The following is a 14196-nucleotide window of genomic DNA, read 5'->3' as shown; positions in this document are numbered from 1 at the left end:
AGTTTGCTAAAATGACTGGAAAGAATGCAATATGGGTATTGTCGGGACGGGCTCGAAAAGTAGAATCCGGAAATTATTATTTGACGCCATTTTAGAATCGTGGCTCGTAAAAAACGGGTTGGTTCAAAATTCAATTTTGTTTGAATTAAATTTAGCATAAAGGCTCCCCCAGATCTGAGCGATTTCATCGGCGATAACTAGGCGCTAAGATTCTATCGTTGGGTCGCTGCAGGCAATGTTCCATTACGCTTCCATACCAACGGCGACAGAATCAATGTTATCCGTGAAGCGCATAATTCTGTTGAACCAGACTGGGTGTATAACGAAGATGAGGACATTGCAAGAGCCTTGATTGATCTGATAGATACCATTGGGCTAAAATTCAGAACGTTTTGGAGTACCTCGAGCATCCCGGATTCAAGAAAATAGGGTGTGCTTGATGCGTATACGCCTATTAAACCAGATTGGGTGTACACCGACGATGAAGACACTGTCAAAGGCTTTGATCTGATAGATACCGTGGGCTGAACTCCAGAACGTTTTGGAGTACCTTGAGCATCTCGTATTCAAGCAAATAGAGTTTACATGATGGGTATGCTTATTGAACCAGATTGGGTGTATACCTACCATAAGGACATTACCAACATGTCATGTAATGTCATTATTATTTCAACATGTCAAAGTAATGAAGCATTTTTTCAACATGTAAAAGTAATAAAGCATTTTTTCGGTCGTAAAATGGCCTTTTTCCACTTTAAGTCAAGTTTAATGGCAGTATTACTTGCAAGCATATACAGCTCCATGGTTACTTGGGCGAGTATCTATTAGAAATACACAAAAAATCCTTTGCAAATTCCCTCATGAAATCTTTCAGAAGTTTTCTCAGAGTTTCCACTTGAAAGTTGAATAATTATTCTTCCATGTTTCCTTTTCAAATTCTCTCAAAACTTGCTCAAGAAATTTCTCCATAAATGACTTTTTTAAATTAACCCACAATTTCTTCACAGAATTTCCCCAGGATCAATTAGTTATTTTGACTTTTTATTACGTAAATTAAACATACAGATTTGAGTTTTTCCGCTCGATCCTGTCAAAACTACTATAGAAAGAACTAAAAGTTGTTGAAATATTTTTTTGGATGTCCTAGGCCGTCCAAACTATTCTGGAGTACATGTCCTCGAATGCATCAGAAAATATTTCTAGAAACGAAATGTCCAAGACTGAGAATATGTGCAAAAATATCTATGTGATCGATCATAAGACATGAAATTATCGAGTTTTGAATTATCATAACCTTGTTTTTTATTGTCTTTATTATTATTTCAGCCCGAGGCTGGCTCGTCTCCATTATCGTAATCTATTTCAGGGTCTCCAAAACGGCTTGGAGTTTAGAACGTACGATCTACCCGATAAACCAAGAACAATGCATTCGATAAACCATTCGCATCGCTAAACATCCCAGCAGATCCATTGAGCCGATAGGGTTTCACTCAATACTATTACAAGCTACTACAGGGCTTTAAGATTCGTGCGGTATACCCGATCAACCAAGTCCTGAACGATTTATCCGTTTAGCGCTAAACACAGCAGGTTCATTGAGCCGGTACGTTTTTAATTCATTATTTCCACAAGCTTCAATAGGGCCTGCATGATTTGATGCTCTACGACTCGGTATCGACTCGTGGAAGGAAATAATGCCACACTAAAAATATTTTCTCGGATAGGGGAAGTGCACCGGTTTTGGCTACCTTAGTGCCTAATTTGGCCAACCCTGAAAAATGCATATTTTCCAAAAACTATCGATCATTTTCCACAGCGAAGAAGCGTAAGGGATATATCTTCTGTAACAGGTGATAAAACCCTCGGGAAATGCTTTATGTTCGGAGTTATGCGAGAAATTGGCCAAATTAGGAACATGGCCAAAACTGTTGGCAATCCCACTCTGCCTATCCAAATCGCTTCAATCGGGGGCCCTGGAGGTTTTTTTGTTATATATACGGCTTCAATATTGTGGAGTTCATCCTGACTGTTGGCAAGCGGGAGCCACTTGGAACGTCTTATCGCACTGTTTGTTCACTGAATGTGACGGACGACACATTCCCCGATTGCTTTGATTGCTGATGATGTGACTCTAAGTTGTGGTTCACATTAGGCCTACTTCGATGGTTTCAAAGCAATTGAATATATGATTTATGTAGTAAACGGCAAGTACTGTTTCACTTCGACACAAACATAATTTTCAATATACAAAATGGAATTTTCTCACCAAATTTCCGCATAATATCCATCATTTTTTCTTCAATACTAGTGTGTTTTGGAATAAACAGAATAAACGACAAACAGTCTGACAGTACTTCTATTAACAATCAAACATTTTTTTAAATATCTTCAAACATATGATCTTCAAATTCTAACTCGCAACAAATCTAAATTCTTCATAATTGGTGACTTCAATGTCAAACACCGTTCATGGAATAATGCTCAAAGCAACTCCAACGCTATCCAGTTTTTTGCGCTCCATAATGGCGGCGTGAATTCCCTTGAGTTTGACATTCAAGAGGTAGAAAACATTGGAACTCATCACGTATGCCTTGAATCAATGATCATTTTTTAAGTAAATAAACGAATGTCATCCACCTTAGGTAGCGGCTGGTAGCGGTATCGGAAAATAATTCCAATTGTGATTTACTTTTAAATATATTATCTCTATAATGTTCCATATATTCTAGGCTTAAAAGTAAAGAATACGAAGATCCTGGCAGTTGATTCAACATACCTATGATGTATAAAAATGAATCAGAAGCTACTTATTTCTAGCCTCTACTCTCGCAATCACAATTTTCATTGGATGATGAATCTATAGGTAGAACTTTTTTTCTCTAAGGCTAGTGAGCCTCACCACATTCCGTGTAACAGAAATTTCGTCGCTGAGTTTATTGTTGAACAGTTGCATAGAGAGTATTTAATAAAACCCGAAAGACTATGATGTCTTTGATTTTCACATATTACCCTAATACTGTTGTAAATACCCCACTTAAACGATAAGCTACAGTGGTAGCGATCTGATAAATACATGAACTGTGAATCTTCTTTTGTATACAGTTAATGAAATACTAATAAATGATCATGACGAGCTGGTCCTTGTCCTCTTTACGGCCTGAGCTGCAGACCAAACTAAACTCTCGTCTCTTGAGTTACTTTATTACGAAATAATCTTTATCACATAACACATAATAAATAATTCTTTTGCTTAATTTAAATAGTAAATATATAAAAAATACCTATGTCCATTTTATTGAAAACCATTTATGAAGCATACTGTACACGCATACGTTACAACTACTTATAATGGACTTTCCCCCACAAACAGTGTTTGAGCATGACCCTTTTTAAAAAAAAAATATGGTAAAGATTTAAAAAACGCGCGATGTGCTATGCGAATCTTCATTAACATAGATATTCCACCAATATAGACCAGAGAGTTATTTTTTAATTTTATTAAAAAAAACGCTACAGGTAAATTTTGGTTCATATAACTATAAATTCATATGAAATCATAATGTAAAAATTTAGACCATCATTGAATGCTCTCCCGCTTCTACGCTCGTTGCTTGCCAGAAACCAAAGTTTTTATTTGAAACCGCAATTCTACCAAATGCATAACCTAAAATAGAATACCTAAATTGTTAGCGTTCATGAAATCAAACAGACAAAAGTGCCTACGTTGAACGTTTTCCGAGAACAGCTGTAAATGTTAATTGACATTTGTTTGTTGTTACTGAAAGTAAAATCAAATCAAGGCATACTTGATGAGTTCCATTGTTTTCTACCTCTTGAATGTCAAACTGAGGGGAACTCACGCCGCCATTACCGAGCGCAAAATACTGGATAATATTATTTAAAGATTGTTCTGCGGGATATTATACTATTCAATATCCCAATACAGTGGCGTAGCCAGGGGGAGTTAGGACTTAACCCCCCTCCCCACCAGAGACAACATTTTTAGGAGATTTTTTTTCGAAAAAAAAGATGTTCAGTAAACCCCCCAGACCAATTTTCTGGCTACGTCACTGTCCCAATAGTCCAACTTGTTTTTCATCCACTCGAAATCTTTCGACGATTGATTTGGTTTTGACCTGGGATTTTGACTAATTCAAGCCAGCTGTGTTGTCAATTTGGAACTCATGCTGAATTGGACTCTGATCACCTTCCTGTGGCGTTTGAAATCTCACAAGAAGCCAGTCATAATGCAATCAGCTCAACTTTTGATTATCATAGAGCTGATTGGGATTTATATAATATAATATATCGGTAGGAGTTTTGATGTTGATATTGTCTGTTTCCTTGGTAACAAAACGCGCCGACCATTTTTTAGGCACTATCAAAATCGTCGCCAATATCTTTATTCTAAAATTATGTTAGTTTTATTAGAAAATAATGTCAATCTGCATTAAAAACAGGTTTACAATGATATGGAAATGCTAATATCATCTTCCAAACTTGGACGTACATGTTCATGATAGCATTAGAGGCGAAAGTATAGAATTGATAGTTCCGTTAGGATACGGCAGGCATGAAGAATGTTTTTATAGAAGTCGATTTGAAAGCGAGCGGAGGGCAATATTTGTGATGGCACATATCGCACGACCTTCCTTCTGCCAAGCTCCCGTATGAAGGGGGAGGGAAGAATATCAGTGTGGAAGCTGATATATCTCCACTGGCAAAAGGAAGGTGGTTTGACTTGCTCATATGCCATCGCGTGTGGAAGGATTTGCTATCGACGAGTACTGTCTCCAAATTTCTAATATGACATCAGCATTTAGTCGAATAGGATTTTTATTGCACAGTTCTGTTTTCTCATTGCGTCCGTCTCGTCGCAACCAACTTGGCTGCCTAGGAGAGAACAAAGCAGAGAAAGGCACTGCTGCTGTACCGTCGACCAATAACAGCTTAATTGATGGATGCCCCCACCAAGGGTAGTACACTAAATTAATGATTAATCAGTACACTAATTTATTTCGATTTAAAAGAATAGTGAGATCGATTGAATGTTACGTTTATTTCCATGCTCCAAATATGTGCATGAAAATACATTTAAAATCACAACATATTTTTATCTGTGTAATTACGGTGATTATCTATTAAGTTCTAATCAAGGTCAGGTATAGGATTCACTTTTCGGTGGCAAGCTAAAGCTTCATCACGCCTATTGCCTATCTGTTTGTAAAAATTATCGAGAATGAAGCCGTTATAAGATTGTTTATATACCATCATTATAATGTGTGGTATTTTTTATTATTGCTCTTCGAAGTGAGGCATAACAAAATAAAACTGGCACCACGTTCATAGTTTTGAAAAAAACTTCTACTCAGTGAATCCAGCAGTCGATTCCCTACGAATATCTTGAATACTTTGTTTTTCAATAAATACCTAGCTAGCTAAATGTAAGCGTGGCTACGACTCAGCGTCACAGGGAACGCATCAGAAAAGTATTGCCGAAAAGAAGAGAACTCACATCATTATCACTGATGAAAAGGCCTCTGCCTGACTGCACTACCATTCAAGGCTCCAAGACACGATGTCCGTTGGATCACATGCAAATGCCGTAAATTAGGGTAAAATGCCCAATAGTGGACCCCCTAGTAGCGGAATTTTGCTCTTCCTGTCATACGGCTTAGAAATTTTCAAAATATTAACTCTGCTTGATATCTAACAACAAGCTCTGCATCCCCTCTTCACGATACATACATAAAACACCCAAATACACGACGTTATTCGTTGAAATTCACATTTTAAAGTCTAACTGAATTCGCCCTATAGTAGACCCCCTGGGGGTCCATAATAGGAAATTGCTTCCCTATAGTCGACACTTCATTTGATTTTCATGTCCCGTTTCGGGACGTTCTTCTTCCCTATTATGGACCCCCGAAAATATTCCTATAGTGGACACTCTCGTGTTAATTTTTTATAGAATTGTAAAAAATCATCTAATTTGACTTTCCATAGCATTTCCAACGCATGTAATCAAATCATAGGACTGTAAGGTAGGTCCTCCCGATAGAATTTTATAGCGAAATGTTGACATTGTGCAGTAATAATGCAAACATGGCTGGAGGGTCCACTATTGGTTGGGGGTCCACTATTGGTCACTTTACCCTAGTGCGTCAATGCCAGATACGTAACGCGGCACCAAACAAAAATAGTCAACATGTGATACCACCACGACAGGATATGTCTTTGGTTGCCATCTCAGTGCTAATGGCGTAAGCCGACCCACCGCGGCAAGGTAACATATCCGAGGGGAAGGATGTTGAACTAACATTTAAAATATTTAGATATATTCATAGAACACGGAGAATAGTTCATCCTGAGAAATGTTTTTCTGGGGAATGATACATTCTGGAAAGTAGTTTTTAGAGAATTAGCACTCTGGGAATGGTGGAGTTACAGACCGTATCAGAGTGAACGGTGCGTGTTCAGTTAGACTCGTTTGATGCCCCAGTACCGAATTTCGAGCTATATTTGAGCTGACCAAGTCCAAAAATACTTGCAGTAGTCAAATAATCACAAAAAATAAGCTCAATTTGGAAATTAGAAAGTGGATTGTATTCCGAAAAGTACGTACGCCTTGACCCCAATAGCACAGAGAAATTTTAACAAGTTGTATGGACTGTTGGACAGTACAACTTGCCCACAGACGGTCCAACTTTTTCCGACTGAATCAAATTTCCTGAGAGCGGAGTCAAAGTTGTACAACATTTCGGGACGTGAATAGGGCCCCTTAGACAGAACTAGGTATTTACTGTCGGCGGGAACAACTGCATCCAAACGATCCGGATATGTATTGAATGCCCTAAAACCAAGGTCATCTGGACCAAAATGGTTCACTACGAACTGCAAGTGTAGGTTGCCAAATTGATTTCACGTCAAGAATGTTGAAATTTTTCACTCAGCTGGCAAAGAATTCCTAACTGAACTCGTCAAAAGACCAAAATGGAATCAGCCGTTTCATTGGCCAGCTCGTTTCGTGTCGAGATCCTGCTTTCAATATAAATGAGAAACCTAGTTCAGATTCGATAAATTTCTATACATCAAAAGTCCCAGAAAGAAGGGGCCGTAAATGTCTCTTTCGAAGTAGACAGTGAAAAAGTTATCTGGTTTTACCACGCATACGCTGCGGTCCGTGATGACCACAGTTATACTAAAGACACACTGGTGGTACAAGTACCATGGTACAAAAATCTTGAAATGAGTGCCATATCTATTATTGTCTTCATCAAAGATAGTCTTGGAATTATTTTCTTGTCACCTTGTACCATGGTACAAATACCACAGGTGTGTCTTTAGTATTAGGTTGACTGTCTAGCAAGCTCCGTAGTGCTTGAGTAAACCATAATGCACAGTACAAGTCAAACCGTTTCATGCTACGCCTTTCTCTTCAGCATAGTCAAGCTATCAGCAATAGGCTTGATTCCGGATTGTCCAGGGCTATGAAAGGGTAGACCTTGAATGTCCAAAATGGTCTATTTACCTGTAAAATTGTAACAATTATTAGTAATGCGGCAGCAAATAGATTATAGAATGTTTGGTGATTTCTAACAAAATCAAAAACAAAACATGTATCAAATGACAGATGAAATGTTAAGAACAAATTCACGGCTACCTAGATCAATCCATAAAATCTGTACACAGCTCACGTCAAATTTCGAGCAACACAGTTGATTTATAGCTAGCGTAAAAAGCTGGATGGATACCAAAAGTGATATTGACAATGCTCTCGTATCATTAACAAAATTTAATTGTCGATGCGAGAGGCATTGCAATTCCTGAATCTGAAATTAAAGAAATGTATTTAATAATAACTAAAACTGTAACTTAGCAAATAAGGATGATAGTGTTAAGAAAACACGGAACACCTAGTCTAAGAGATGAATGCATGTATTAGATAATTAGCAATTAAAATTAGTAAAAAAAAAGTCTGAAATTAAACTTAACTCCATTATTATTGAGAACGATTTTTAGCTGTGTGTTACATCACTTTTAAGTCACACTCCATTTTCGCGAAAACTTTCGGTATAAGCAATTATAAAAATGTTATGACTGCAACGGAATACAAATATAGAAAATCAACAAAAAACTGTTAGGATGCGGTCACTGTAGCCATACCATTACTTCGACTGCTCTGCCCATGATTTCAGAGTTGACGTATCAACAATTCAGAATTTCAGCGAATATGACTTACTACGCGTTTACAAAGGTAATTCAACCACTGTACCATCGATACGTTACATGATTCAAATCTCATTTAAGTATCTACGGGTTGAAATGTATTAAATTTGTGATGTTTGTTCGTAAATCACCCAATTCCGATCCAACAGAAGGAAGACTTTTATGTCGAGTCCAGTGCAGGTTTTATGGCAGTATGAGCATTAGTTCTGGGAAGTTTTATGCCACTGGGTAAAGGACCGATGGTACCTGTGGTGTAAAAAAATGTTTAGGTCTGCAATACAACTTCCCTTAGTTCACTTAGCGAGAGTCAATACTGCACAATAAAGACTTCCAATTGTGTTCTGGCTTACTAATGTAGCAAGTGCCTTAGTTCTTGTGCGCTCGCGGAAAAAAATGTATGGGGTCTGCCCATTAAGCGCGATAGCTTCACAGCCGTGAAGTACACCGATATGGTACAGCTAGCGCCCTAACCGGAGGTCAACTTCAACTAGCTTGTAAAACCAAAAGGGCACAATTCAGAAAAGAATATTTATGGCAGGATACGCTATTGACGATCTACCGACGTCTATAGCGTATCCTGTCAAGGCATTAACAATTAGTTGAGATTTATTCACCTATCAGTAGAAAAAAAGTTCTTCAAGCACATTCCCATCAAGCGTTACCTCTGCAGTTCTGCACCAACATCACTAGGTCTTTCTCTTCTCTACCTGCAACCATGTTCTTTGCCTTGGTTAATGGAGTTAATGGTTAAGCCTATCCTCGTCGTCTCCCTCTTTAGTGGGACAAAAGCCTCCACTACTGCCCTGCGATCGATTCCAATGAAGTCGATGTCCGTGATGATGGTGCCGTTCCTCTGCACGCCAGATCTCCTCATAGCGCCCTCGAGTGCAATGTTGAACAATAAATTCGAATCACCCTGCTTAAATCCGGCTAAGGCCACAAACGAGGTTGAAACTTCGTCTGCAATCCGAATACTCGATTTCGAGCCATCCAGCGTTGTACTATCAGTCTAATCAGTTTCGCCGGAAAACCATGTTCCGACATTATCTGTCACAGCCAGGCTTGTAAAATGTCATCTGCATGTCATTTGACTAATTTGCTCATAACTTTCTTTAGAAGCAAAATTTCTTCCATAATTTTGAATGTACTCATAACGCTTGAGTAGGGTTATATTTTTGTCCAAGGGTACATTGCTCTAAGTATAACATCAAAGGCTGGAGAGTGAAAACTCTCCAAAATGTCACGTGTCATTTGACATAATGTCATTTGAATGACATTTTGCCTCCCACGCCCCAGATTACATATTTACAGCAAAGTCTCGTTAGACAAAGTTGTAGGCCCATTTAACCGCTATAAGTTCGTCATACAACATGAATTGATAGCTACCTTCTGAAACAAGTTCTGGGAAAATTATACAAACGAATGCAAATGACATTTTACAACACTGGTCACAGCTCATTTCTTTCCACTGTTCATCGATTTCAAAGCAGCGTATGATTGCTTTGAAATCGATGAACAGATGGTGAGTCTGCATGTTGTACTCCCGGAATTGATCAAGGATCACCGCAGGCTAACCATCTGATCCGTCGTTGATCGGCCCTCACGAAAACCTGCCTGGTATTCGCCGACTCCTCAAGCGGTCTCAGTCTGTTAAACAGGATACGCGACAGAATTTTGAATGCCGAGTTCAGAAGGCACTATGGTTAATCGAAAAATTGACGAATCTCCAATTTGTCTCATTTATATGTCGTATGAAAGTATATATCCCAGATAAAAGAAACGGCATATATTGAAGCGTCATGTTTATTTAGTCAAAAGATATGGGGTGGCGAAGTGGAAAAAAGTTGGTAAAAATACAAAACCATTCCGAACTTTGATTTGTATGTTGTACAGCCAATTTATCTCTAAATATAAGGTTTTTATATACCATTTCAAAGCTTGAAATCTCAGATTTTCGATAGTTGAGTTTGTGTTGCACGTAAAGAAATCAAAATGTTGTAGAAGAAAAACTATCATTGTATTATTTCTTCGCTATAAAATGGTCCCGCAAACCTAATGTCCCCAAATGTCCTCTCACCTATGATTATGAGTGATTAGCTTGCGCTTATTTGGAAATTGTGGTTTTTATTCTCTAAATCTATATCTAGAAAATAAACAACATTATTACTGTTGTTTTGCTGTTTCATGCATGCCGCTGAAATAATAATCAGTGAAGTCCTTAGAAACGCGAGTTATGGGAAAATAAATTCAATTAGGTTGTTTAATAAAAATAATTGAGATTTTTGACAGCTTAATCTTCTGATCTTCAACATTTTTTATTTTGTTTGTAAACCTTTGATTTGCATTTTTGTACAGCAAAAATAGATCATTTCACTTGATAGAATGACACTAACATTCATAGAATGGCAGATAGCCCATTCAGCATAAGAACAAATTCTTAGTCCCATATAAATTTAAAATGCAAATTAAACATAATTCCGAGGCTCCGAAAAATTGGCGTAGAGAAAAAAGATAAGAGAAAAAAGATCAGACGACAATATCAACATTTTGCACTAAAATCTAGACTAACATTTGAATCTTCTCCTACATTAGCTATATATGTAGACGAAGAACCAGAAGGAATGAATTTTGGCTGTTTGGCTTTTCATAAGTTGGTCTAGAAATATCATGAAGAGATCAAGTCATGCTATTTGTAAGAAGTGATCAATATCATATGCCATTAGTTTGTTATTATCCATCGCATATCCTGATATTTAAATGATATTTTGGTACAAATTTTTGATATTGTTGCCTGTTCTTTTAACTCGTATATCAATCAAGTTCATATCATGTTTTGTTATTCTGTTCATAGCTTCTGCCCAGGTTGATACTTAAAAGATGAAAATCGTGTTCAACCAGAATAAACTCTTCAATATTCTAAACTAATTATTTTTTCGATCACAGAATCAACGGTTGATACACAGACACAGTTATCAGTTTTCAAACAACGTTGTTCCATACATATCTCTGAGCCAAAAAATAATATTTAAATAACATATATAACATTAAACTATCAACAATTTTATTAGGTTAATGCTTATCATACGTTTCACTCCTTCTCATACACCATATCTATATCGATAAAATACCGGTTTTCAACAACCATTTATACTTGTGAGTAAATTATCGTAGTATAGGTTTTGGCGACGGAAGCCGGCAGTTATCTCACGAAGAGAGAGAATGTATGCTACAAAACTGCGAGAGTAGCTTTCAGCCTTCGCTGGGGGCAAATGCGCCTACAAGATATGTGACACGCGTGGCAAGTTGTTGATAAAATAAATTATATCAAGCATAGAAATTATTTAACTTATACAATGGAATATATAAGCTATCATGTTTTTGAGAATGTGCTTCAAGCTTATGTTGTGATTAAAAAATGATTTATTTCAAGATTATATAGTTATTGACAGCGTATTTTCCAGCGTATCATTGTTACGAAAAGTCGGATTTTCCGTACTAATTAAATTTTGCTTGTATGGTTAATTATAAGAGATTATAAAAGAACGTATTGTTTCTAATACTAATACGAACATTAACAACAGTTTCATAAAATAAATACATTTATTGATTGAATCGGTAATAATTATGAAAAGTTGATTCATGGACGTACCATCCAACTCTTACCAGAGGCTAAGTTAATAACTTCTTCTTCGTCTTCTTTTTTCAGTGGATCATCATTCTAACTAAAACTAGACCTCCTTTCAACTATTTTATGTTTCTCGAGATGAAGAGGGCGGGATAAGTGATTTATCCTTACAGAAAGGAAACATAAAAAAAAATTTCTGGCAGTTTTTGTCAAATATCAAGATTTTAAAATAAATTTTCATTAGGTAATCGTTTGTAGTGATCTCTGCCTTATTCGATATTCTCGCTAACTCGATGTTAATCAAATTTAAAATAGAAATGTAAATTAATGTCTCAAAGCTTCAAACTTAACCTAACTGGAAACGATCAGCGGTACGGAAAATATTGACATTTCGTCAAACACGTCCAAGGAAACATTTAAACCAAATAGGTCGCGCCGTCAGAGTGGCCTTTCAAGAACGTGCAGATTTTACTGCGTTAGCAGAGCAGGACAGTCGAAATCTGTCGTAAGTAGCTTCCCTGCGAAAGCAGCCAGATCTGTCAGCCTCGCCTCTAGCGGTTTTGTTTGCAGGTGATAACGTTCCACGTACCTGAGGAAACGAAGTATCTTACGAACTTTGTTTGAATTCAAACAGTTTCTACTTAGGCAGCTCCAAAGTTGACGGAACCAGCGAACTGTATAGGCCTCTGAGACATAATGGATCACGGAACTGTCCAGCCATTTTGAGCTTGAAATCCACTCGTCGATTGGCTCTGGCGATGTAATTGTAATGAATTCGGAAATCAGGTCAACTGTCGAGGATAACACCAAGATCCTACGGGTAAAACTACGTCTGGGAAGTATATATAAAAATCAATTTTTTTTCTTTTATTTTAAAAAGTCATTACATTATTTATTGCAACACATTCTATAAAGTAACATCTCATCACCAACAACTAAAAAAACAATCTACCAACGAACCACCATCTCTCACACAGTAGGTTTGGTTTTCATGTACTCCTGCTTGATTTGATCCCGATCGGCAATTTCCGGCATGTAGGGATACTTACCCTGGGAACGCCTATCCCGCTGTACTCGGTACCAGAAATCCTTGCAATTTTTATAATTGGTAAAGTACAGCTCGCACTGGGTGTTATCGTAGTTGTTCTGATTCAGACACTTATGCACCAGATTCTGCTCCTTCAGGCAGGGGTTATTCTTTTCCGCGTCTGGATTCTTTGGCATTGTATCATGAGGTGGTGGAATCTATAGTATGAGTAAGTAGGGTCCCCTACAAAAGTGATGCTTGTTCTATAGAGTTATATAATTTAATGGACAAAATAAACTGACGCTATTTTTATTTAGTTATAATTTTCATTGTACTCACCCGACACGGTAAGTGTTTCCACTCAACAAACATAGAATAATTTGTTCTTATTGATAGAATTATGAGATTTATAATCAGAAGAAACCGGCGTATGAATGAACCGATAATACCGATTGTAGCTGCTAGACCTGCATAAATGAAGAGAAATAAAAACAGAGAGTGGATGTTCTCCCATTGCACGCTGTAATTCATTAACACAATAACCCTAATGACTGTTTTGCCTAATGATACACAAAGAAACTGTTTTTGCAACTTCTGTATTATAAATTCGTATGTAACTGACGTATATGTGAAACTGTTAAATGCAACTTTATTCTTATCAGAACTTAAACACAGCACAGAATCGATTTGGGAATAGATAAACTTGATTTTTTATTCTATACGTAAAACGGAAATCATTCGCACTTTCCACAACTTTTAGGGCATTTTTAAATGTTATTAGATTTAGCAACAGTGTGGTTATACAAGATTGGCATATAGTTATCATGTGCGAACTAGAAATGACCAGTTATTCATTTAGGGTTAAAGTGCACTCTCTCTTGTGCTGTGTTGTTGAAGTTTAGCGTGTGCAGCGCCACAAATACAGAAGTGGTAATTACACTTTGACGAGTGTATAAGTAGAAATTATTTGACAATTTTAGCTGTCACACAGTCTGGTCACCGCGATTATCCAAGTTGCTTTGATTGGACAGTTTGCGCTCGCCTCAGGTTATGCAAAAAAAAAATGTTTAGACCATGAACAAAGCTATGAGATTAGTTAACACAGTTAATATTCATAATTACACCCAAATGAGTTTCATATTTTTGTATATTCATCCTATCACAGTATAAGTTTGATAATTTAGTTCAAGTTTAAAACCTTAATGATTAATTATTTTAGATCGTCTTAGGGGAAATGCTACAAGGTTAAAAGACTATTATTCTTCCATTTACTTCCACTATTCACTTTTTATGTATCAACAAACAGATACGTATT

The 14196-nt window shown here is 37.0% G+C and overlaps 1 protein-coding gene across 2 annotated transcripts; it reads right to left on the bottom strand.

Moving 5' to 3' along the window:
- Positions 1–11808: 11808 nt before the first annotated feature.
- Positions 11809–13378, bottom strand: LOC134214400 (coiled-coil-helix-coiled-coil-helix domain-containing protein 7). Of its 2 annotated transcripts, none has more exons than XM_062693779.1 (2): positions 13221–13378; positions 11809–13124 (listed from the first exon to the last, which is right to left on the bottom strand). In XM_062693779.1, the coding sequence occupies exon 2, from the start codon at positions 13076–13078 to the stop codon at positions 12824–12826; it is 255 nt and encodes an 84-aa protein (XP_062549763.1). In that variant the 5' UTR covers positions 13079–13124; positions 13221–13378; the 3' UTR covers positions 11809–12823. The 2 variants fall into 2 exon arrangements, with proteins under 2 accessions (XP_062549763.1, XP_062549764.1); XM_062693780.1 differs by having other exon boundaries at positions 11809–13144; positions 13221–13369.
- Between the last annotated feature and the right edge of the window lie 818 nt (positions 13379–14196).

The sequence above is a fragment of the Armigeres subalbatus genome, chromosome 2, assembly GCF_024139115.2.
Source record: "Armigeres subalbatus isolate Guangzhou_Male chromosome 2, GZ_Asu_2, whole genome shotgun sequence".
In the NCBI taxonomy this organism is placed as follows: domain Eukaryota; kingdom Metazoa; phylum Arthropoda; class Insecta; order Diptera; family Culicidae; genus Armigeres; species Armigeres subalbatus.
This window is presented reverse-complemented; position numbering and strand designations above follow the sequence as displayed.

Coding starts and splice junctions, on each gene's coding strand:
- LOC134214400 (XM_062693779.1), bottom strand. CDS start 13,078: ATGCCAAAGAATCCAGACGCGGAAAAGAATAACCCCTGCCTGAAGGAG.